The 25,614-nt window shown below is 40.9% G+C and overlaps 2 protein-coding genes across 4 annotated transcripts; one reads left to right on the forward strand and one right to left on the reverse strand.

Moving 5' to 3' along the window:
• The first annotated feature begins 473 nt into the window (after positions 1 to 473).
• Positions 474 to 15,257, forward strand: rsph10b (radial spoke head 10 homolog B). 3 transcript variants are annotated; one of them, XM_082152738.1, is made up of 18 exons: positions 480 to 826; positions 920 to 995; positions 1,427 to 1,495; positions 1,631 to 1,804; positions 1,893 to 1,978; positions 2,073 to 2,193; positions 2,301 to 2,477; positions 2,550 to 2,682; positions 12,716 to 12,840; positions 12,938 to 13,127; positions 13,229 to 13,322; positions 13,404 to 13,483; positions 13,611 to 13,756; positions 13,839 to 13,946; positions 14,024 to 14,167; positions 14,356 to 14,410; positions 14,813 to 14,954; positions 15,037 to 15,257. In XM_082152738.1, the coding sequence occupies exons 1-18, from the start codon at positions 576 to 578 to the stop codon at positions 15,101 to 15,103; spliced, it is 2,238 nt and encodes a 745-aa protein (XP_082008864.1). In that variant the 5' UTR covers positions 480 to 575; the 3' UTR covers positions 15,104 to 15,257. The 3 variants fall into 3 exon arrangements, with proteins under 3 accessions (XP_082008866.1, XP_082008864.1, XP_082008865.1); XM_082152739.1 differs by having other exon boundaries at positions 482 to 826; positions 2,550 to 2,670; XM_082152740.1 differs by lacking the exons at positions 14,356 to 14,410; positions 14,813 to 14,954; positions 15,037 to 15,257 and having other exon boundaries at positions 474 to 826; positions 13,859 to 13,946; positions 14,024 to 14,162.
• A 366-nt stretch (positions 15,258 to 15,623) lies between these two features.
• Positions 15,624 to 24,434, reverse strand: dlgap5 (discs, large homolog-associated protein 5; the record flags this gene model as incomplete). Its single annotated transcript, XM_082152604.1, has 13 exons — positions 15,624 to 16,920; positions 17,527 to 17,695; positions 18,315 to 18,372; positions 18,841 to 19,114; positions 19,164 to 19,338; positions 19,424 to 19,452; positions 19,612 to 19,689; positions 20,456 to 20,536; positions 20,690 to 20,723; positions 21,166 to 21,222; positions 21,724 to 22,157; positions 22,239 to 22,353; positions 24,426 to 24,434. The coding sequence occupies 13 exons, from the start codon at positions 24,432 to 24,434 to the stop codon at positions 16,820 to 16,822; spliced, it is 1,614 nt and encodes a 537-aa protein (XP_082008730.1). The 3' UTR covers positions 15,624 to 16,819.
• Between the last annotated feature and the right edge of the window lie 1,180 nt (positions 24,435 to 25,614).

The raw sequence follows: 25,614 nt of genomic DNA on the forward strand, positions 1-25,614 counted from the left end.
TTTTCCTCAGGAAAAGAAAAAAGTTATTTTGTAACACTTTACAATAAGGTCTCATTTGTTATCATTGGTTAATGTATTAACTAACATGAACTAACAATGAGCAATACATTTGTTACAGTATTTATTAATTTTAGTTTAAAAAATACAGTTGTTCATTGTTCATGTCAGTTCACAGTGCATTAACTAATGTTAACAAATACAACACTTGATTTTAATAATGTAGTAAATGTTGAAATTAATGTTAAGATTAATAAATGCTTTAGAAGTATTAATTCTTGTAAAGTATTAACTGTAATTTTTTGGTGAACTGTCCTTTTAATATGTGCATGTACAGAAGCTGACTTTCAAAAATAAAACTACTGTGACAAATATTATTTGGAGTCTAAAAAAATGACCGATTAGCCTCGGTCCCTAATCATATTTTACATTTATCAAGACTCTATATATTTTTTGACCCTTCTAACTTGCCGTACTGTAACATTGCTTAGCAACTGGTAGTGTGTTACTATGTACACCCCACAGGGATGTTAACTAGTTGGTGAACTAGCGAATAATTCTAACTCTTTCTACCGGCGATGGCTGAAGGACAAAAAATAAGTTCTAATAGATCTACGCCAGAACCAACGTTAAGTAAAGTGTTAGGACAGTCCTCCACGTCCAGTTTAGTGTCGGAGTCCGTCACAGAGTCTGACGATGGACAAGACTCCTCGAGCTCTGCTGTGTGTTCCTCCTCTGCAGTGTCTCGGCACACGAACGAGCATCGACCAAGCAATGAACATGAACAGTGCCGTAAAGTTCCCATTCTTCACCATATAATCGTGGAAAGGTTAGACATTCTTGCGAAATGATAATACTTAGATTGGTTGACAAATAAAATAGGGGTTTGTAGTGTTTGGGATCTTTTTTTTTTTTTTTTCAGATATGAGGGTGAAAAGTGTGGAGAAATGTTTCATGGAGAAGGTGTCGCGTACTTTCAAGGTGGCCGCATTTACAAGGTGAGTGATGAACGATAACTTAGGGGTTTTCAACCTTTAGATCCTGTATAAAAATGTAAATCTAATTTAGATGCACTAAACTTTTATTAAGAACATTGCTAACATTACTACTGTACATTATATATTACTTAACAGATCTTTTGTTATATATAAAAAAATAATATATATATATGTGTGTGTATGTGTGTGTGTGTGTGTGTGTGTGTGTGTGTGTGTGTGTGTGTGTGTGTGAATGTTGTAAGGGAGGAAAGATGAACATTTAGAAATAAATTCAATATATTTGATCACAAAACTGAACCCTAGGCCCAGTTTAAAAACCCCTGCCCTGAAATAGGCTACCTTCAGGGAACTCCAGTAGACTACAGATTCTGCTTGAAAACCTTAAATTACCAAACATTATTTTATTATTTCTACCATTTTGCATTCATTAGGGTAGTTTTTCACATGGGTTGATGCATGGCTCTGGTGAATATATCTGGTCAGACGGTGTAAAGTATCAGGTATGTAAAGAGTTCATGGAAGTAAAAAATGTACAGGAAGATTTACATTAGCTAGGATTTGATAAGTCACATAATACCCCAGTGTTTTGATTGGAGACATTTAATTATTCATAGCGAAATTAACTGTTGTGGCAGGGTGATTTTAAATTAAATGTTCCCATGGGACATGGGACTTACACCTGGCTAAATGGCAGCACTTATGAGGGGGAGATACACCAAGGTGTCCGTCATGGTGTCGGGGTGTTCAAATGTTTCAAAACCTCTACTGTGTACAGAGGTCAGTGGTATCTGGGCAAAAGACAAGGGCAGGTATGTGCATACACACATCTATTGTCTCAACTTTCCTCACATGCATTTAATAATAAATATCTTGACTGGTGTCCTGTGATGGTGACAGGGTGTAATGTACTATAACCAAGCATCCACATCATGGTACAAAGGAGACTGGGTGAACAACAGCAGAGAGGGTTGGGGAAAGCGGTGGTGTGTGATAGTAATCATTTCTTTATAAAAACTTTTTTTTTTCTTTATAAATTAATATTTGAAGAAAATATAAATATATTTGTTTCCCATTAAGTTACCCATCTGGCAATGTGTATGAAGGACAATGGAGGAACAATGTCCGACATGGAGAAGGAACAATGAGATGGGTTCAGTTGGAACAGCAATACAGTGGACAGTGGTTAAATGGCATCCAGGTCTGTCATTTACTAACTCTGCCCTTATTTTTAGGGTCATTTCCTACATTATGATTGTGTATAATTTTGTACTGAAAATTTTAGCAGAAGTTTCTTACTTAATGTAGGATGGAAAAGGAACGCACACATGGTTCTGTAAAAGAGTTCCATGTTCTCAGTACCCTCGTATGAACGAGTACACGGGAGAATTCGTTCAAGGCATGCGTCATGGTCAAGGACAGTTCTTATATGCCAGTGGGGCTGTGTATAGTGGAGAGTGGAAACATGACAAAAAACATGGACAGGTAAACCACCTTTCAAACTATGGAGATGTGAGATGGTTGTGTGATTCCAACACTACAGATGGTCTTTTGCAGGGGAAATACACTTTTGATAATGGACGGGTATATGAAGGGGAGTTTAATAAGGACTGCATGGCTGAATTTCCTGCCTTCACTCCTGGCCTGAGTGGGATTACGACTCCTTTTCCAGACGAGAGTAAAGTATTAAGTATTATTCATGACCAGAATTAAATATTTAGAATTAAATATCAGTAGCTCTCTGGAATGTAAAAAAAAATATATACAATGTATAATTTTTACATTTATTATAAAATAATAAATGTAATATATATATATATACTCTTGCCTATATACATTTATTATTTCATATATTAAATTATTATTCAGTTTCCTGTTCTTAGCTGAGTGGCACCTATAGTGTGGTCTTCTGCTTCGATATTTGACGTGTTGTGCATTCAGAGATGGGTCATTCTATAGAAACGTCCACTTTTGGTATGGCAAGATGTCTTACAATTTATTTATTTTTCTAACATGTAAACTTACACCACATTATTAGATTACCCTTTTACTTTATGAATACGCATAAATGACAGCTTAATGATTTTTTATATTTTTTGTGCATTTATTTAAAGACCGCATGTAAAAAAAAAATTGTCACTGATGTTACCTTACTTCTTGGCAATATTAAAGGTTTTTATGAAATATTATTTCAATTTTTTTCAGCACATGAAGTCAGAGTTACCGAAAAATAATAATAATGCAACAAATAAGGAGATTATGTTTTATTTATTTTAATCAGGTTTGTTAAAAGTGTGCTTGAATGAGATTAGTTCGTTTGCGCAACCATGTGTTTGCTATAACAATGAAAATATTTGAAAACCAGTTAAAATCAAGTAATGATGCAATCCTTTAAATCTGAACTTTTGAGTGTAGCAGAATTAAATGGATGTAAAATTATTATTATGTCACATGTGACATTGTATTTAATGTGACAGAAAAAAAGACAGTAACACCAGTGACACAATGAATCACCAATGACATACAAAAGATCAAAGATCCTTATTCTTCAACTATAATTAAGTAGATGAGACTAAATTGTTACATTTGGCATATAATCTAAATGAATAGCTTTGAATAAAGTTGATCTATAAATGGGAGTCACTGGTGAAAAGTGACACCAGTGACAGTAACACCAGTGACAATTTTCATGAAAAATTCATTTTACAAAATGGCTGCTGCAAGGTATCAATTTGTAACAATTTATTCCACATGTCAATCATGGTATACTAACTAAATTAAGTAGTTTAATCCATTTGTATTCTAGTTTTTTTTTGTTTTGTTTTTTACAATTACCTAACAATAAAGTAGGTAATACCAGTGACTTCAACTAAAAGCTTCATATGAAATCATGAGATAAATGAGAAGATTTATGATAACTGAAAGGAGACAGTGAATCTACCATGGGCTTTTCTTCATAGTCATAGATATTCAGGATATTGGAAGAAGGAAGTCAAGTGATGTCATCAGTGTGATTTTTGTTTAATGGTAACACCAGTGACACAACTCCAGGGGACCACTACTTTCATTATAAATTTAATAATATTTATTCTGCATAAATTTTTTTAAATATCATTTACATAATATATTTGATAGTTATGTATACATTGTTGTATTTTAAATGGTGTAAAAACGTACTCGGTTACTAACGTAACCTCGGTTCTCTCTAGAAGAGGGAACGAGTACTGCGTTTTGTAAAAACGCTACGGGAAAAGTCTCTTTTCACGAAATACTGAAGCAAAAAATTATCCTTAATTTTCATACATGTAAAGCGCGTTGCGGCAGTGCTTAGCTATGGCGAGACGGCTCGCTCGCTCATTGGCTGCTCTGCAGCAACTGCATAAGCCTATCGAGCGAGGCCTGAGGTGACGTCAGGCCAATGAGGACGCTTCGCGCCCTCCTAGCCATTTCCCGCCGAGATGGGTGTGGCTAGCCTCTATATAAGGAGCTCGAGAAGGCTGATTCACTTGATTTTCATCGCCGAAGCGAACCAGAGTGAACCGTACGCACGGCAGAGAACGCAGTACTCGTTCCCTCTTCTAGAGAGAACCGAGGTTACGTTAGTAACCGAGTACGTTCTCTTACGAGAGTCCTCTCGTACTGCGTTTTGTAAAAACGCTACGGGAACCCCTTGTAAAACGCCGTGCGTGCTGGGATAAAGACACCAATCACTGGAAGCAAACCAGGTGTACAGTGCATAATCACCAGATAGACTCACAAAGAGTCTGATTACATAATTCCCCATATTGTAACGTCCACGGACGTAAAACATGACCTCACAGTGAGAGTCTAGAGACAAGAGGGGATTCCTCTGTCCTTATAAGGTTGCGTCAGCAGACGCGAATATGACATAGCATAGACAGGGTGGGGAAACCTGAGCTAAATGCGGGAAATGTGGGTCTTACACAATTCTGCCCATAAGACAGTCGGCAGCGCATTGCGCATGCGATTTCAGTGTTCTAGTTAGACAGCTGAATCGGCTACACCGATAGTAGCTTAGCCTGCAAGGCGGGAACCTCTAGGTTGTAAAACCTAATAAATGTAGACGGCGAGGCCCAGCCCGCCACCGTACATATATCCTGTAAGGAAATCCCGCTGGACCAAGCCCACGAGGAGGCAACACCCCTCGTGGAGTGCGCTCTAACTCCCAACGGGCACTGGAGGCCCTTGGCAGTATAAGCCAGCGCTATGGCGTCAACTATCCATCTGGATAGGCTCTGTTTCGAAACAGCCATTCCCTTGGAACGTCCACTGAACGAGACAAAGAGCTGCTCAGTCTGTCTGAAGACAGCAGAGCGGGACACGTAAGCTCTTAAAGCCCTAATGGGGCAGAGAAAACTTGAGTCCCCTTCCTCACTTGATCCCGGCAGGGCAGACAGGGAGATGACCTGAGCCCGAAATGGTGTGTTGAGGGATTTTGGCACATATCCATGCTTAGGTTTGAGTATGACTTTAGAGTCATTAGGTCCAAACTCTAAGCACGTTGGGCTCACAGAGAGCGCGTGCAGGTCGCCTATGCGCTTCACTGAAGCGAGAGCCATCAAAAACACTGTTTTGAAAGACAAATGCTTGAGGCTAATAGATTGGATAGGCTCGAAAGGGGCACCTTTCATGGCCGCCAAAACCGTAGAAAGGTCCCACATAGGAACTGAAGGAGGTCTGGGAGGATTTAGCCTCCTAGCTCCCCTGAGGAAGCGGATGACTAAATCGTTCCTTCCTAGAGACTGCCCCAGCGTTGTTCTGGAAAACGCTGTAATAGCCGCCACATAAACTTTGAGCGTGGAAGGGGATCTGCCCTTATCCAACAGCTCCTGTAGGAAGGAGAGAACCTCCGTCACCTCACAATTGAGAGGTGATATGCTCCGAGCTGTACACCAGCCGGAGAAAACCGACCACTTCGAGGCATAAAGCCGCCGAGTCGACGGCGCTCTGGCCTGAGTGATGGTGTTTATCACTCCCTCTGCGAGGTTAACGGATAACCGTTGAGCGCCCACACGTGAAGCGACCACAGCTCCGGGTGCGGGTGCCAAATCGAGCCCCCGGCCTGCGAGAGGAGATCTCTCCTCAATGGCACTGGCCATGGAGCGATGTCTGCTAGCTGCATCAGGACTGGGAACCATGCTTGGTTCTTCCAGAACGGTGCTACAAGCAGCATTGAGCATTTCGTTTCCTTGACCCGCTCTAACACCTGAGGCAGGAGGGAGACGGGGGGAAAAGCATAAAGGGGGCAGCGCGGCCACATGTGGGACAGCGCGCTGTCGTTCTTGGAAAAGAACACGGGGCAATGAGCGTTTTCGCGGGACGCGAATAGGTCCACCTCCGCTCTGCCGAATCTCTCCCACAACAGCCGGGCTGTTTGTGGGTGTAGAGACCATTCGCCCAGGGGAATGTTGTTCCTGGACAGTCTGTCTGGGCCCACATTCTGGAGCCCAGGCACATGCACTGCTCTCAGCGAGCGCAAACTGTGCTGAGCCCATATTAGGAGGCGTTTCGCCAGCCTGTACAGGGATGTGGATCTCAGACCGCCCTGGCGATTTATATAGGACACCACGGCCGTGTTGTCCGAACGGACTACGACGTGTTGGTCCTTGATGTGGGGATAAAAGCGCATTAGCGCGTTGTGCACTGCCAGCATTTCCAGGCAGTTGATGTGTTGGAGCTTTTCTCGTTTCGACCACAGGCCGAAGAACGGTCTGCCCTCGAGCAGCGCTCCCCATCCCGAGGTGGATGCGTCGGTCGACACCATCCTCACTCCCGAGGAAGTCCCCAGGCTTACACCTGATCGGTACCAGTCGTCTGCCAACCAAGGTGTCAGGGCTGTGACACAGCTCTGATTGACCTTGAGACGCAACCGGCCGGACACCCACGCTCCGCGCGGTACTCGCACTTTCAACCAGAACTGCAGAGGGCGCATGCGGAGCAAGCCCAGCTGGAGAACCGTTGATGCTGAGGCCATGAGACCTAGCATCCTTTGAAACGTCTTGAGCGGGGTAGACGCGCCGCAGCGGAAAGATCTCGCCACGCGCTGAATGTGCAGCACGCGCTGTGGCGACAGCCGCGCTGTCATAGACTGTGAGTCCAGAATGGTACCCAGAAACGAAATCGTTTGACTGGGGTTCAGTGAACTCTTCGTCCAATTGACCGTGATACCAAGATTCTCGAGGTGGTCGAGTAAAATGGTTTTGTGCTCCACGAGCTGTGATCGTGATTGAGCTAGGATCAGCCAGTCGTCCAAATAGTTCAGCACTCGCATGCCTCTGAGTCTGAGAGGAGCGAGCGCCGCGTCCATGCATTTCGTAAATGTACGAGGTGCCAGGGACAAGCCGAACGGAAGGACTGTATACTGGTATATCTGACCCTCGAAGGCGAATCTCAAGTATCGCCTGTGACGTGACGCTATCTGTATTTGAAAATACGCGTCCTTCAGATCTATTGACATGAACCAGTCTCCTCGGCGAACCTGCGCGAGAATTTTCCTGGTCGTGAGCATTTTGAAACTGCGTTTCACTAATGCTTTGTTCAGCCGTCTTAGATCCAGTATGGGTCTGATACCACCGTCCTTTTTGGGGACTAGAAAGTATCTGCTGTATAGCCCCCCTTCGCTTTGAGCCAGGGGTACATGCTCTATCGCCCCTTTGCATATCAGTTTTGATATTTCGGCGCGAAGTAGGTGTGCTACTTCTAAATTCACCGTAGTCTCGACGCGCGCTGTGAAGCGGGGAGGGCGTCGACAAAACTGTAGCGAGAAGCCTCTCTTTATAATGCCTAGCACCCAGTCCGAAACCCCTGGAAGCGCTGCCCATGCTTCTGCATGGCTGGCTAAGGGCTGGATGCGAAGCGCGCTCTGTTCGCCGTGCGACAGAGGTGCTTCGAGGTGCGATAACATAGGCGTTATGCCTGTGGCATTCGAGGCGGGGGGCGCGCTTAATACAGCGGGCAGAGCGCTCGTCCTCGACCTTACTACAGTGCTTAACTGAGTGAGGGAGGTCTGAGCGAGCCCCGCGGGACTCATGTCTGCGAGTAAACGTGGGCGGGAAGCGGGCACATTTACTGCTTTGGCCGCGCTGCCTGTCTGAGCAGAGCGAGCGCGCACAGGTTTCGTTTTTACAGAGAGCCTGTGGTCTGTGAGACATAGTGTGTGTGGGCACTGGGGAGTGGGCACTTTCACTATATTGGAAGCGCAATCGACCTGAGTCGATTTTATGTGCGCGAGCCCTAAGTGTAGGGCTGTGCTTGTGTGTAGGGATGGGCACTGAGGAGTGGGCATCGACACTACATTTATAGCACCAACGGCCGTGGCCGGGACACCAGAAAATACACTCTTTTCGGGATATATCTGGGTAGCCGTGAAAACGGCTTTTGTGTGCAGGCGAGCGGGCAACTGTGCAGGCTTGCGTCTTGCAGAAAACGCTGGAACAGTCGCAAGTCTTGGGACTGAAACAGCGGTGCGCTTGGGTGAGAGACCGGCCGCAGCGGGGCTCACACACCTGCGCTTCCCTAGGAGTGCTAGGACTTCTTCGGGGCTTCCGGCTTCACCACAACCCTCGGCCGAGGCCCGCGCTGAGCAGGGCGTCGGCTGGTAGAGCGAGAGCGGGACCTAGAGCTGTGCTGCTGTCGCTGCTGTCGCTGCTGAGAAGGTGTGGCAGAAGGCGGGGGCTGATGCTGAGAGCTTCGCGGATTCTGTTTTTCGCGATTCGCTGCAGAACCGGAGCGCTTCGGCAGGAAGTGCTTAAAGGCTTGAGACGCTTTCTGGGCCTCGGTAAATCTCTCCACGAACTCGGAGAGAGAAGAACCGAAAAGGCCAGCGGAAGACAGCGGGGCGTCGAGAAACGCGTTGCGCTCGGAATCAGCCATTTCCGTGAGCGTAAGCCATAGGTGCCTCTCAGCAACAGTGGCGGAAGCCATACATCTTCCCATGGCCTGTGCAGCAGACTTGGTAGCGCGGAGTGTTAGATCCGAAGCGCTCCTCAGATCCGCGATGCAGATAGCCTCCGGTCCCATCTCGTCCAGCTTACGGAGGAGATCACCTTGGAAAATCTGCAGTGTAGCCATGGTGTGTAGCGCTGACGCAGCCTGCCCAGCGGCGGAGAAGATTCGCGCGAGCAGCGTCGACGTCATGCGGCAGGCTTTAGAAGGCAACACCGGTTTAGTCCGCCGTCCAGCAGAGGGCGGGCAAAGGTGGGTCGCTATCGCCTGTTCCACCGGCGGAAGTGAAAGGTAGCCTCGGTCTTTCGCATTATCCAGGGAGGAAAATGCTGGCGACACAGACGAGCGCGTTCGCGCAGAGTAGGGCGCATTCCAAGCCTTCGCCACTTCTTCATGAAGCTCAGGAAGAAAGGGGGCGGGCTTAGATTCCGGAGAAGTGCGCTCACCAGGGAGGAAGCTACCATCCAGCCGGGTACGAGAAGGGAGTTCCGGTGCAGACCACTCGAGGCCGAGGCTCGCCGCGGCCAGCGCGAGTACTCGCATGAGCTCCTTCTCTATGTTGGCTCTCGTAGTGGGCTTGCGGGCAGGAGGCGCGAGGTCCTCAGAGCTCGCCCAGTCCTCGCTGCCTGAAGCTAGCAGAGAGCAGGAATCCTTCTCTCTCGACGCGGCCTCAGAAATGACTTCCTCTGATGAAGCGGCGGCAGACTGCGGGCGCTGAGCATCAGGAAGTGAAACAGGAGAAGCCGGTGAAGCAGGCGGGCAAACCGGCGAGCTTGGTCGAGCTGGAGCGGGTTCCGGGGCCCGCTGCGAGCGGCGCTTCTTACGGCGCGGCAGCGCGGCGGGGAGTGCAGACTCTGAGAAGGATGCCAGGCGAGTCCGCAGAGTCACCATCGGCAAAAGGTCGCAGTGAGGGCAGCCGCCGTCAGCGAGCGCGAGTGCTGCATGGTTCTCACCCAAACAGGAAACGCAGATGACGTGTTGGTCTCCCTGGGCGAGTGGGGCTCGGCACGAGCCACATGAAGGCATCTTTAAAAAGACGCAGCTCTTTTAGGGGGTGAGTGTCGCGGCGGCGAACACACACACACACACACAAACAGAGTAATAAAGGATATATAGCGCCGGAAAGCGCAGCAGGTACGGCTGTAGAAGGCGGCGTTGCCAGCAGCTTCGAGTGGCTCGTCCCGCTGAAATGCTTGCCTCAAACGACGCTTGCTTCCTCGTGATCCAGCGATGCGTGAGCTTCGCTGAAGAGATGAAAATCAAGTGAATCAGCCTTCTCGAGCTCCTTATATAGAGGCTAGCCACACCCATCTCGGCGGGAAATGGCTAGGAGGGCGCGAAGCGTCCTCATTGGCCTGACGTCACCTCAGGCCTCGCTCGATAGGCTTATGCAGTTGCTGCAGAGCAGCCAATGAGCGAGCGAGCCGTCTCGCCATAGCTAAGCACTGCCGCAACGCGCTTTACATGTATGAAAATTAAGGATAATTTTTTGCTTCAGTATTTCGTGAAAAGAGACTTTTCCCGTAGCGTTTTTACAAAACGCAGTACGAGAGGACTCTCGTAAGAGAACCTGTTATTGACCTCAAAATAAAGCATTTTTCCTCTGTACATGACTGTGGGGACGAGCACTTCTGTGGTGCTTGGAATTCTATTTAATTAATACAAATCTAATATTGCCACATTGATGGCTCAAGAAGGTGTAATTGTTCAAATAACATATTGTTTTATTTTAAAATGTAAAAAAAATTGTAACCCTTAAGTGTTTTTTTAAGTGTAATATTTCTGTAAAGGCTAGGGACTGAAAAATGGACATTTCCATAGAATGACCCAGATGCTCTTCTGCAGACCTCGGTTAGCCTACTCTTGCCTTTCTATCAGCTCAAACCAGTCTGGCCATTCTCCTCCGACCTCTGGCACCAACAAGGCATTTTCGTCTACGGAACTGCCACTCACCAGATATTTTCTCTTTTTTCTGAGATTGAGTTGCTGCCATGTGATTGGCTGATAATATATTTGCGTTAACGAGCAGTTGAACAGGTGTATCTAATAAAGTAGCCAGTGAGTGTACAGTTATAATCAGAACTACAACTGCCAGAAGCTGTATGGTGTTTTGTTAAACATCTCATTTGCATCAGGTCATAACAGCAAAAGGGTGTTCTACTGATTATTCGCATATCTCTCGAACCGTTAGTCCGATGGATTTCAAACTTGACAGGTGTCTCGCTACGGGCACGAGTAAGTGCAGCGACAAGTTTGGCGTTGTTTGGATTAGAAATGCAAAAGATATTGTTAAATATATCGGTAAAAGAAGCACTTAGAAGGTTGTGGTTTAAAAATAAACATTCTGACATAAACACTCTGTCAGCTACACTGTTTACTTCTGAATATTATAGTTTGGTTCCAAAACTTGATAAATCCATTTTGATTAATTTGAGTAAAAATGTGTTTTCTTTACCAAGAAAGTGGCAAGATGAAAACCACTATTTTTGTTTCAAACTTTCACATAGCATCTTTAGGTTATAATAACATAAAAAATTCAAATCCAGATTTTGATTTTCAAAAATGTATTATAAATTCATGACACTTTTTTTTCAAAATGCAATTAATCCATTGAATCAATATAAAAGTTATTTTTTATCATATTGAAACTATTGAAATCAGCCATCGCTAAGAAATATCTCCTGAACTTTTTTGACGGAGATCAGCTCACAACTGATTTTGCACGGGCACTTTGCACTGCTCCCTGAATCGACCCGCTTATTCATTTGTGGATGTAATCTGAATCTATAAGTCAGCTATGCTGTTTACTTCTGAATATTATATTTCATTCTGGTGCGCTTAACGTTATCGCTACTGTGTAATAGTAGCCTATGCTATTCACCAACTAAACATATCCTATTCAATGCGTTCACAGTCTCTTTCACAGCCATCATTTGTAGTTGCCTATTCACAAACTGTTTGCTCAAGCATAGCGTTTTCTCGGAGTTCACTTTGTGCTTTCTACCATGCACAAATAAAAATGTCACTGAACCTTTGCTGTGTAATTGTAACAATGAGCACTCAAACACACCAAACCAACAATTACTAAAAACACATTCAAAAACTGATTTTGCACGGGCATTTTGCACTAGTTAAATTATAATTATACAAAAAACTCCAAGACAGCTTAAATTCATAAATACAGAAAAATGATGATTGCATTCATAACAAAACATTACTAATTAGTCATTGTCATTCAATTCTTAAACTACTAAGTCATTCAATCAATTTCGATAAAACCTCATCTATTAGCCAGTTATATAATTTTACCTACTAACAAGCTTAAATGAAGGTATGAAACAGAAAACATTACGTAACAGAAAACCATATGTTTAAGTAAGCAAAGCATAAAAGTGCATCTAATCAAACAAGCTATAGTGCTGGTTAAATACATATCTAATTTGACAGTTCCGTCAAATGACCTGAAACACTCTCACATTGGCCATCCTCGTTGATCCCTGAATAAAAAAAGGTTAACTCTAATGAACAATGAATGTCCATTTATGCATTTATGTGGTAAATAGCATGGCAATGTACCGTAAACAGTCATTCTAAAAACTAATAAATAAAAAATCTTTAGAGAGAGTTAACTTTATAGTACTATAAACACTGTTTACTTAATTTCATGTCCCTTACAGTATGACAAGAGGTTTTATTTATTATTATTTTTATTTATTTTTTACTTATAGTGTTTCTAATAGTTTCTCTCTGTTAATTAGATGATTCATCCAAAAGATCGTCACAGTCAAGCACAAACTCGCCACTCGGATCTGACATGGTTTTGAACATCAATGCTCTGTTAGACAGAGTCCCTGAGGACCACAGAGATCAAGAACTCAAACAGGTTTTTGTCCTTATTTGAAATGAATCCTAAGGTAAATCCAGAGCCAAATTTTGTGTTGGTGTGCTGTGTAAGTATTATTTTATTTCCATCTGTGCAGGTGGAGTTTGCAGTGCTGAGACACATTGGTTTGTTAAGGGAGATATATAGCTTCTACAGCAGCCTTGGACATGAGAAATCTCCAGACAAAATATTCCCCATGACCTACCTGCAGTTCTCTCGATTTCTCATGGACTGTAAAGTTCACCAGCACGGAATCACGCAAGCGCAAATAGATCATCTCATCACTGGTAATGGCTTTAAGCATAATAATGGTTTGTGATGTTTTCTCTTTATATCAAATAAACTATTTGTAATCAAAGTTGTGCTTGTTGTCACTGTATGAATCCAGATCAGGTCTATTCTCCTTTCACTGCCATTCTACCGAGAGAGTGTATCAGCTATATTATCGTTGTAGCATATCATATTTGCCACAAAGATATTGAGTGAGTATTTTCCTACAATGATAGGATTTTTTATATTCTTGAAAGTTTCCATCTGGTCACAGATCACTTGTCATGTTACAGGTCCTCTAATAACATACTCGCAGCATGTTTTTCAAAGCTCATGAGGCAGAACATCATTCCCAATGCAAAGAATGTGAAAGGTAGAGAGATACACATTATATTATGATTGTATTATTACAAATTATCTTGAATTGAACTGTTAAACATAGACTATTATTATTTATTAAAAATGTTTTATTTTATTAAAAATGTATTTCTTTATTTTAGGCTCTCTGTTCTGCCACCCTGTCCATGCTTCAGTTGCATGTCACTACTCAGACAGATGCTGGGGAATTTACCAGGCTCTGTGTAAAGCAAATTCTGTCCAGCCTGACCAAACCTTGACTGCAAGGCAATTTGTCTGGTTGCTTAAGGTAACAGGCCTCTTACTTTCATTTAGTCTCAACTTACTAAGAATTATTCACACATAATTCTTATGCATAGTCCTGTTCACAGGACCTCTCTTTATATGACAGCGAGCTAACCGTGTCCAAAGTGTTAGAGATCCTCTCTGTGGACAGTCCTGCAATTCATGATGGAATCTACAGCAACCTGGACCTGGAGGTCAGTAGCTGAACACATGTTTGTTTTTTTTGGTTGATATTACTTTGATTTGATATGACAAATTATTTTGGTTGTAGATTAGCTTTCTGGAGTTCTTTGAGGCATTGTTGGGCTGTGCTGAGGTGAAAGGCCAGAGAATCCAAACTGATACTGAGAGCCAGACTGACACAAGTCATTGGGACGACACCACGCAGAATATTACAGAGCCAAGTTCACTTCAAGTCTGTGCCTGTTTTTTCAATTTTTAAGAATGAAATTTCAGCCATTTTCTCTCATGTTGGCAGTACCAAGTCTCTTGAGATTTATAGATACCACTCAGTATCACATTCCATTGGATATTATCTTAGCTGGGGTGAAAGCTAACCAGACTGTCTCTATTAAGGTGCTCTTATCTTTTGAAATGTTTCAGTCATCCCTATCTGAGGAGATGGAGCAAAGACAAAGTCCTGTGCTTGCTTTCAAAGGTTTGATTTCACAAATGCAATTCATAATGGAAAATTTGGCCTGTCCTTGTTACTATATCTGTGGTTCTCAACTAGGAGGTCTCAGCAAACTATCAAAGGGGCTTTAAGGTGACTTAAAACAAGACAAAATAAAGATCAAGGGTTGTACTATTCTGGAGGTTGTTTGAAACGCTGTATTGCTAGCACTTACATTATTGCCTTAGCTTTTATTCCTCATTTGGAAGTAGTTTATTTTATTTTAGATAAAAGCATGAATAAATGTAAATGTGCTTCCCACATCCTTGGAAAACCATATGAGGTAGCCTAATTTAAAAGTGTCACCTGGAAAATTCATGTAAATGAATAAAATCTTAGTTCTGCCTCTGATTTATCCCTAATAGTGGGCTAATTTCATATCCTCAGAGAAGGACTGGATGCAGAAAACACAGCAGTTCTTCACTCAGACCTTCTTCCCTGCATATGAGCACAGCGTGAAGCTGGAGGAGGAGAGACTCAAGCTGAGAGAAAAGAACAGAAGTGGTCTTGCAGATGCTGACAAAGCAAGGTATTTAAAAAAATAATAATCCCCTAGATTCAAAGAAATGGTTTTTGAAGCCCATATTTTTATAATTTACAATTCTTTTCAGACATACAGAACAGCTGGAGGCTGAGGAGAGACAAGACGAAGACGGAAAGAGAGTTTCCAAACAATAATGTTAATCACTCGCCCCCTTCTTCCATGACTCCTGTGACCTCTACCACGTCTGGCATTTCAAAACAATCAGTCAACAGCGGAAAAAAGATCAAGTAAATTCACAGAATGGAAGAATGGCCAATCAAATAAGGGGAAAAAACATCCACATTCAAAGAGTGAGTGGATGTGCTTTTATTTGTTTGTGGGAGGAGTGAACATGATCAGGGGCCTGTTTCAGAAAGGAGGTTAAATGAAAACTCTGAGTATGTTAACCCTGAAATGAGGGAAACTCTGAGTTTTCTGTTTCAGAATGTGAGGTATGTCAAACCTGAGAAAGCAGAGTAAGTCAAGCCCGTTTCTGAAAGAGAGGTAACTTATACTCAGAGTCAGTTACCATGGTAACTTACTCTGTGAACCTAACCTGGTCGGGAGCCATCACACTACTCATTATATCCCATTTATACTTGGATATAAACTTATATTCTATAGGCTACTCCACATAAATATGTGAAAAAAAATCTGAATGTGTAGACACATAATATTAACATTACCTCTCTGTGGCAGCAGAAACTCTTTATCCTCATTGTCATGTGAAGATGAGCATTTGGTTGAGTACACTTTATAACACTATTTATCATAATTTCTGGTGTATTGAGTAGGCTACTGGGTTCTGTTGGGACAGGAGGCTCCAAAAGACAGATATTACCATCAGAATATGTTGGGACCAACAAAAAACCCAACCCAAAGTAAAATAAATGGAAATATCAAAAATAGCCTATATAAAAAATGACACATGTAAACCTCTTACATTTTATGAAGGCCCTTGGATCTTCGGGAGTGACTGGCTCTGAAGTCCCTCCAGGAATTCCCTCAGCCAAAAATGCTGCTGCACTGCTAGACACTGGATGCTATTTAGTTAAATATGTCAAATGTAAAGTCAGGTAGCCTACACTCATGATATGCTCAAGCCTTACCTAATTGAATTATGTTTTTATATTTCATTTTCAGCTGCTGCCATGTTCTTTTAATACCTGCAGGATTGCCCCTACATGAAAATTAAAATTAGGTTGAATAACATACTGTTCTTTCACCTCTGATATTATAACAGTTGGGTAAGTTACTTGTATTACTAACTACAAATGACATCTTCAACAGTGTAATTAGATTAATGTCTACTTATTACTAATGACTAAATCCCATATCAACCTCAACCACTTGAACAATACAAGGAGAGACAAGAAACTGCACTTTCAATGCTATCAAATAAACAATATACAATTGCATGAATTATTCTTGAATTGACCAAAGTGTGTAGAGGGAGAAGGTTACATAAAAAATATACCTTTTAAAAATCTATGTTAAATATACAGAATTGTTCTATAGTCTAATGCAATTACATCAGATTTTACTTTAAATTACAGAAGAATTAAGAGTAATCCCTTTAATTAAATTGCAGTATTTAGATTACTTGGTAATTAATTACACCCAACACTGTATAACTAATTAAAATGTAAAGGTGAGAAACGTGCAGACCTCTTTTTGTCTGGCGCTGTTGCCATGGTGACTCATAATATCTGCACTCCATTGATAATGGCTTTTCATAGTTGTGGTGCACGCGCTTAACTCAGAGTAGGTCAACTCAGAGTTGATTGAACTAACTCATTTCAGCTGTTCTGTAACCGAAAACTCAGAGTTTCCCATCTCAGGGTAAGTCAACTCAGAGTTCAAGTTTTAACTCAGAGTTGGTTGAACCTCCTTTCTGAAACAGGCCCCTGGTCACGTTCACACATTGATGGTCTCACTCTCTCCTTCTGAATAGCAACAGATTGTCTGACATCTGAAACACAAGATTATGGACACAAAAAAAAAAAAAAAAAAAAAAAAAGGACAATAATAAACAATGCTGACAACTCTCAGATGATGTGATAGATGGTGATCTATCTATTTTTCTTTGGTGCAAAATGTTGGTTTCCAGGCCTGAAAAACTAATAAAAAATCTTTAAGATTTTATTAATATAAAAATTAAGTCATGAATATTTCTGTAGTAATTCTACAAGTTCTACTTGTTGTAAATCTATTCATGGATTTCATCAGGTCCCTTTCCACGGGTGTATTAATCAAGCACAATGCAGTCTGCATTCATAATCTAGGTGCTTGATTTTATACACCTGTGGAAAGGGACCTGATGAAACCCATGAATAAAATATTTGATCAGATCCAAATTCTGAGTGAATTTCCATGATTGGAAAACTGTGGGAACCCTATTGAAAGACAGAAGAAATGACAGTTAATAAAAGGAAAGATGTAAATCCGACTGACTGGTCCTGGGTGTAAACACCATTCTGGGAAGAACTGAGACAGGAGTGCCCTAACGTGCCCCCCAACAAACCATATAATGAGAGCATTAACAACATTATGATGTGATGTGAGGGACATAAACTACCTGTAGGTGTTGCCAAGACATCAAGAGGACGCTCCTCTGCCGGAGTCACAGGACTCTCCATCTCACCATCCTCCACCCCAAGGGAAAACCTCTCTGCTGGAAGACCCGGAGACATGCTGTCTCTCGCTGATGGCTGCAAGTAACGCTCAAAGTCCAAACCAGTAGCATCCTGGGAAAAATACATCAGAACATGATCCATAAATTCTCAAGTAAAAGAAAAAAAAGCTCTCCCGACTAATAGTAGGATTTAGAGGCTAGAGGTAAAGACATAGTTTGGAGGATGGATTTTTTTTTTTTTTTTTTTTTTGCACTCTGTCATTAATAACCTTTTATTTTTTGGCAAGTTGCATTAACAGCTATATATAGTGTAGCTTTATTGTTGGCCGATAGTGATAAGCTGATAAAATGATATAATGTTACAGTCAAAGCCAATAACCAATAAATAGCCGATATTAAAATTCTATACTATTTTGTCTAAATACATTTAAAATAACTATAATTTTGTGATGCCTAAATTCATTTGTAGCATTTAAAATGATAATGTTCAGTTTTTAATGTGTACAGTATGAAAAAAGCGATATTTATTGAGATTTGCTAAAGGATACATTTAACAGTGTTATTAAATTTGTATTAATTTATATATTATTATTATTAATGACAACAAAAGGTAATCAATATAAAAAGAGGAAGCTTGAACAATTAAATATCTAATATAAATGGATACCAATTATATATACATACACACACCAATATTGTGCATTTCTAGTTGGATTTGGTAGATAAATCACCTCAGCATCTTGAATTCCAGTCATTTCAACATCTGTGTGAAGCTCTCTGGTGAGGGAGCTGTATGAACAGTGGAAAGAGTATAAAAGATTATGATTATGAATTATGAATCCGGCCAATCGTGGAACAGTTGTCGTCAGAGTTTGTGCAGCCTATCTGCCCTCGAATCGCTCTCGTGGTACTGTGATGCCATCACAGCCATGGCGTCAGCGTGCTCTCAAGTCGGACAATTTCTAACCGGCATTAGCATTCTAAACGCGTAATAAGCATGTGCATGCCGTCACCGTTTTCACAGATTCACGTTTTTGAAGGCAGATGATAACGGTATCGTTTTCAAAACATTGTGTAAATAAACAGACAGAAAGCAAAACAAGTTTTATGATTTCAGTTGAACACTGGCCCCTAAAATTAATTAATTACAGAAATGGTTCCATGGTTGCAGAAAGCTATATATAAATGGAGTGCATAAACTAAAACACTACAACATACCAACGAGTCAGTTCTATTAATGACAGAGATTTGCCTCACCTGAAATAGGCAACATCATGCGGAGGGGCTCCAGGGGGGCCAAAGGAGCGGATGGAGCTGCAGAGGTGGACGGCTGAGGGAGGATGGGACAGGAGGGGTGGTGGGAAGATCTGGTGAAAGGGTTGACAGAGAAGGTGGAGAGGATGAGAATGAAGTAGGTGAAGGTGAACAGGTTTTGGGGGAGAGGGGAAGGTGGGCTCCTTGCTGGCTTCAGACAGAAAGCTATAAAAGAGAAATATGATAGTATTATTTCGGACCAGCTTATATGATAAAGCTTAGAGGCATCACACATTCTGTTTATTAGAATCGAATTCAAAAGGTACCTCGTGAGAGGAAGGCACTGGCTGATTGTGGAGAGAGTGGCGCAGGCTCGAAGGAACGCAGACCAACAGGAGGCTGGAAGTTGGAACACGAATCCCTGAGGAGCAAATGAGGGGGTTTGGGTTCCTCTTCTTCAGGAACCAGAGAATTAACTGCAGTGTCCTTTTTCTCAGCAGACTAAAAATATCCAAGCATAAAATATAATTCCCAATTTTCTGAAAAACTTCAAAACCAAAAAGATAGATATGACAGATCAACTCACCTTATTTTCAATAGCTGTCTTCGTGTTGCCTGTGTAAGATTATGAGATCTACTGATTAATGACACCTATACAAACATACTGTAGTTCTGGACTGATGCAACATTACTTCCATCAGAGCAATGTGGCAGTATAAAACAATATATAATATCAGAAAACATGCCAGAAGAAAATAACCGTAGGCTCATTACCCTGTATGGCTTTCTCTCTGCCAGAAGAGGGCGCTGGAGGACATTTAACAGTTGATCTCGTTTTCGTAGCCCTTGAATCTAAATCACACAAAGTGGCTTAAATTAGACACATTTAACACAACTAGAGCATAATAAAGGTCACAGAGACTAAGCTTTTGGAAAAGCCCAAGATTTAAAATGTTAAAATAAAACTCACCAGCAGCAACTGGTTTAACCACAGCTGCCGGTGTTGTTTTAGCAGCTGATCATTTCATTTCATTTCATTTAGTATACAGGAAAATTTTAAAGCAACAATTTAGTTACAATAAACGGGCCTGACTCAGTTTAAAAACTGGTTTACAGCAGTGGTTGGGGCTCTCACAGATGGTTCAACAGTAAAATAAAGGATAATTGTATGCATCTGCTTTTTTATTTGAAAGAATTTACTTTTATTCAGCAATGACACATTTAATAATAATAAAAAAACAGACATTAAAGACTATGTGACAAAACAACAAAAATTTCTGTTTAAATCAACGAATTTCCACAAAAATATTAAGCAGCAAAACTGTTTAAGCAGTTTTTTTAGCACCAAATCAGCAGCATATTAGAATGATTTCTGAAGGATCAACCTGAAGATTTATTTTTTTACATTTTTAAAATAGAAAATAATTTTTAATTGTAATAACATTTCAAAATAGAACTGTTTTTATTGTATTTCTGTATAAACAGCCTGGGTATGAGACTTCAAAATTATTCTTTTCATCTTATCTTTTTGACCCTCAAAACTTTGAGCAGTAGTGTACATATGAAAATGTTAACATTCCAGTCTTGCACATCCCTAAATTTAAGTGAGTGGTTTTACCTGTAGCTGCTCTGGTTTGGATGGAAGTCAGAGCTTTGCAGTTGTTCTTGGCTGGAGCTCTGGTGGTCGATACGGTCTTAACTGTACAAACACAATAACAGTCTTCAATAACAGCATGAAGGCGTCACAGTTCGCTTCAAGACAAACAGTAGTGAAACCATTTCAGTTTGATCAAATAGAATGATTTGCATTTGGTAATATAAAAACCAGGGAAATTGAACAAGCAAGACAAACCTTTCTTTGGAACAGTATGTCTTTCAACTGCAGGCTGTAATAACAACAACAGAAGTAGATAATATAAAACAAAAATGACATGATTTCAAACCGTGACTACAGAAATCCAAAGGTAAAAGTTGCACCATGTACTCACTTAGGCAAGAGAACATAAAACTACCGTTCAGAAATGTGAGGTTGGTATGTTTTTGAAAGAAGTCTCTAATGCTTACCATGGCTGCAATTATTTCATCAAAAATACAGTAAAAACAGTACTATTGTGAAATATTACAATTTAAACCAAGGGTATTCTATTTTAATACATTTTAAAATAGAATTAATTCCTGTAATTTTCAGCAATTTTTCAGCAACCATTACTCCAGTCTTCAGCAAGATTATTATGTTTGTTTACCAATGACAGGGGAAATGTTGGGGGAAATTTGTTTGAAAACTCACATTATTTTGTCATTTAATTGTGTGATTACATGCTTGCATACCTTTTGATTCTGCATCATTGAGCGGGTCACTCGTGTGGACTGGTTAGTTTCTGCGATCTGTTCAAGTCCTTCTGGGAAGTTTGTATTTACGAGTTGAGAATTCATGTTTATGGCGTTTATGGTATTGTTTGTTCAAATCACTTTCTTCAGAGCAAGATGGTGGTGTACCTTCTCTTAATTAACTACACAAAAATACAGCAAGGCTTTTAAACTTTACTTCTAGAAAATGAAGAACAAAGAATTCATCAGGTGTGTAATTTTAATGTTATTTATTATTATTTTATAACGATGTTTTTTTATGAAGCCACTGTAAACTATCACAACATATATTGTTATATTACAATGCTATTATATTTTGTTCAGTCAATTAGCTTATTTTGTTGTAGGCCTAAATAAAAAAGTAGGCCTACTATAAAATATTTATGACTTTGTGGTGGCGTTCACTTCGTGTTCAATCAACTCGTAAATACAATCTTTTCGACATGACTTGAAAGCACCATAAGTAAGTACTCTTCATTATAGAGACTGACTTTTCAAACTGATATTCCCATCACTCACCTTGCCTCTGCCTGGTACAGCAGGGTTGGAAGGCAGATACCCGAGCGGCTGAGGCTTATACAGGCCGACCTTAAACACGCCTTTCTTTTCTTTCTCCAGCTTTTCCTTCTCTTTCTCCAGCTTTTCCTTCTCTTTCCCCAGCTTTTCCTTCTCTTTCCCCAGCTTTTCCTTCTCTTTCCCCAGCTTTTCCTTCTCTTTCCCCAGCTTTTCCTTCTCTTTCTCCAGCTTTTCCTTCTCTTTTTCCAGCTTTTCCTTCTCTTTCCCCAGCTTTTCCTTCTCTTTCCCCAGCTTTTCCTTCTCTTTCTCCAGCTTTTCCTTCTCTTTCCCCAGCTTTTCCTTCTCTTTCTCCAGCTTTTCCTTCTCTTTCTGCAACAACTTGTTTTCTTTGTAGCGAGAGAGCGTCCTATTTCTCTTCTCAGCAGCAGAATTTGCATCTGTTAAGAACAATTGTAACTACTTCAAAACAAGGCCATGCCAACACAAAATCAAACAACAAAACTAACTACGATATTAACCATTAGCTGTCTTTGTTTTGGCTGCTTGGTCTTGGGTGGCCGTGATGCTGGATGCATCCACTGAGAGCTCGATCTCCGGCTGCTGGTCGAGGTGCCCGCGAAGCGAGAGGCCATCCTACAAGAGTTTTCACAACAAGAACAGTCAATTACCTAAAGCAGTGGTTCTCTATTGGTGGGTCCAAAACTTGTTTGCAGTGGCCGGTTGCATAAACCACTTAAACCAGTTTTACAAGTTAGTCATACATTTTTTGCCTTTAAAACTAGCTATAACTTTAAGCAAGTTACTTAAACAGGTGTATTGTCTAATTTGACAAACTGCTAGTAGCTAGTTGGTTAGACTTAACATACTAGTGACTGTGTTTATAATGGTCTAAACTGGTCTCAGGTCTGTTTTTAGAGCAAATGCAGAAAAGTACATGTAAATAATACCGTTTAATCATATGATTTTTGCAAAATAGTTAGGACAGTTTAAGAATAAATTGACTTGTAAAATTGTACAAATGAGATTAAACGCTTTCATATCTTTGTTGTTGACATCAAAAGCAGCGTTTCTAATTAGACACTTTAATAACTTATTTTTTGCTGACCTGGTATCAAAAACACGGATGATGTCAATGTAACATTTAGTGTTTTTTTATATACTTCATTTATTCTATATTATATGTCTATGTTATATATATATATATATATATATATATATATATATATATATATATATATATATATATATATATATGCCATTTTCATTCTCAGAGCATCATATTTGTTCTAAGTAAAAACAAAACAAATACAACCATAGTCAAGCAAATACATGTTTATTTCTTATAGGCAAGATGTAATTTGTAAAAAGTAAATTCCGAACCAAATCTTTATACACTCACCTAAAGGATTATTAGGAACACCATACTAATACTGTGTTTGACCCCCTTTCGCCTTCAGAACTGCCTTAATTCTACGTGGCATTGATTCAACAAGGTGCTGAAAGCATTCTTTAGAAATGTTGGCCCATATTGATAGGATAGCATATTGCAGTTGATGGAGATTTGTGGGATGCACATCCAGGGCACGAAGCTCCCGTTCCACCACATCCCAAAGATGCTCTATTGGGTTGAGATCTGGTGACTGTGGGAGCCATTTTAGTACAGTGAACTCATTGTCATGTTCAAGAAACCAATTTGAAATGATTCGAGCTTTGTGACATGGTGCATTATCCTGCTGGAAGTAGCCATCAGAGGATGGGTACATGGTGGTCATAAAGGGATGGACATGGTCAGAAACAATGCTCAGGTAGGCCGGGGCATTTAAACGATGCCCAGTTGGCACTAAGGGGCCTAAAGTGTGCCAAGAAAACATCCCCCACACCATTACACCACCACCACCAGCCTGCACAGTGGTAACAAGGCATGATGGATCCATGTTCGCATTCTGTTTACGCCAAATTCTGACTCTACCATCTGAATGTCTCAACAGAAATCGAGACTCATCAGACCAGGCAACATTTTTCCAGTCTTCAACTGTCCAATTTTGGTGAGCTCGTGCAAATTGTAGCCTCTTTTTCCTATTTGTAGTGGAGATGAGTGGTACCCGGTGTGGTCTTCTGCTGTTGTAGCCCATCCGCCTCAAGGTTATGCGTGTTGTGGCTTCACAAATGCTTTGCTGCATACCTCGGTTGTAACGAGTAGTTATTTCAGTCAAAGTTGCTCTTCTATCAGCTTGAATCAGTCGGCCCATTCTCCTCTGACCTCTAGCATCAACAAGGCATTTTCGCCCACAGGACTGCCACATACTGGATGTTTTTCCCTTTTCACACCATTCTTTGTAAACCCTAGAAATGGTTGTGCGTGAAAATCCCAGTAACTGAGCAGATTGTGAAATACTCAGACCGGCCCGTCTGGCACCAACAACCATGCCACGCTCAAAATTGCTTAAATCACCTTTCTTTCCCATTCTGACATTCAGTTTGGAGTTCAGGAGATTGTCTTGACCAGGACCACACCCCTAAATGCATTGAAGCAACTGCCATGTGATTGGTTGATTAGATAATTGCATTAATGAGAAATTGAACAGGTGTTCCTAATAATCCTTTAGGTGAGTGTTCACATTTAAAATATAAAATTCAAATATTATCTGACGCAACGCAGCAGCAACAACACATGATCACAGTTTTGCTCACTATACAAACCTCACGTTTAGCATGTTTGGAAGTCGTACGCAATAACAAACTAAGTTTAATTACAAACTGACAGAAATAATAGGAGCTATTTCTTATCTTTATATTATGGTGGATTCAAGGACGTTTAATCCTGAGACTAAATAATTCGCAATATCTTTTCAGTAAACAAACGTTTAAATGTCCTAGGGTATACAACTTGCAAGATGGCGGGCAGGCCAGGTTTTGAAACTGAAATACAGCTCTTCTGATTGGCTGCTCCCCAACACAGAAACCTCCGTTGATTGGTCAAATTTAGATGACGAGTTATGCGCCTCCCATTCGCAAATCATGTCAACTGATCTAAGTTTACACACATGCAGAATCTGCAAAATATTAATTATTTTAACAAAATAAAAGGGGATCATACGAAATGCATGTTATTTTTTATTTAGTACTGTCCTGAGTAAGATATTTTACATAAAAGATGACTTCTTTTTTACATATAGTCCACAAGACAAAAAAAGCTTTATAAAATAATTTATAAAAATGACCCCATTCAAAAGTTGACATACCCTTGATTCTTGAACCACTGTGTGTGGTTACCTGGATGATCTTTTTGTTGGATGATCCTTTTTTTTTTTTTTTTTTTTATGGTTGTTCTTGAGTCCTTTGTTTGTCCTGAGCACCCCCTGGCTTTTAATGCATCATTTTGCATAATGCATCAGTGAATGTGTTCACCTTTTGTAATAGTCGTGTTTGAGTCCCTCTTATTGTCCTCAGTGTGAAAAGATGGATCTCAAAATCATACACTCACAGCTGGAAAGGGTTCAAATATGAAAAAGATGCTGTAAAACTGAAGAATTTGCATTCTTCTGAAGAACGTTGGGCAAGTTTAACTGCAGTCAAACAAGGGACTCAAGAACAGCTATAAAAAATAAAATAAAATAAAAAATAAAAAAAAATCTTCCAGGTAATGACACATATTTACATTTACATTTGGCAGACGCTTTTATCCAAAGCAACTTACATTGCAGTCAAGGTACACATTTTGTCAGTTCTTGCTTTCCCTGGGAAACGAACCCATGACCTTGGCGTTGCTAGCGCCAACACTCTACTGTTTGAGCTACAGGAAAGCTATATTAATAAGAATCAAGGGTATGTATGAAAAGGGTCTTTTTTTTTAATCCAGCTTCTTCTTTTTTTTCTCTTGTGGACTGCAAACAT

Source organism: Leuciscus leuciscus (assembly GCF_965113295.1).
Source record: "Leuciscus leuciscus genome assembly, chromosome: 21".
NCBI lineage: Eukaryota > Metazoa > Chordata > Actinopteri > Cypriniformes > Leuciscidae > Leuciscus > Leuciscus leuciscus.

Excerpts from the sequence above, each read along its gene's own strand:
- rsph10b (XM_082152738.1), top strand. The coding sequence starts at position 576 with ATGGCTGAAGGACAAAAAATAAGTTCTAATAGATCTACGCCAGAACCA. Across the intron at positions 827-919 it reads CACCATATAATCGTGGAAAG|ATATGAGGGTGAAAAGTGTG; the intron begins GTTAGACATTCT and ends TTTTTTTTTCAG. Across the intron at positions 2,683-12,715 it reads AGACGAGAGTAAAGTATTAA|ATGATTCATCCAAAAGATCG; the intron begins GTATTATTCATG and ends TCTGTTAATTAG.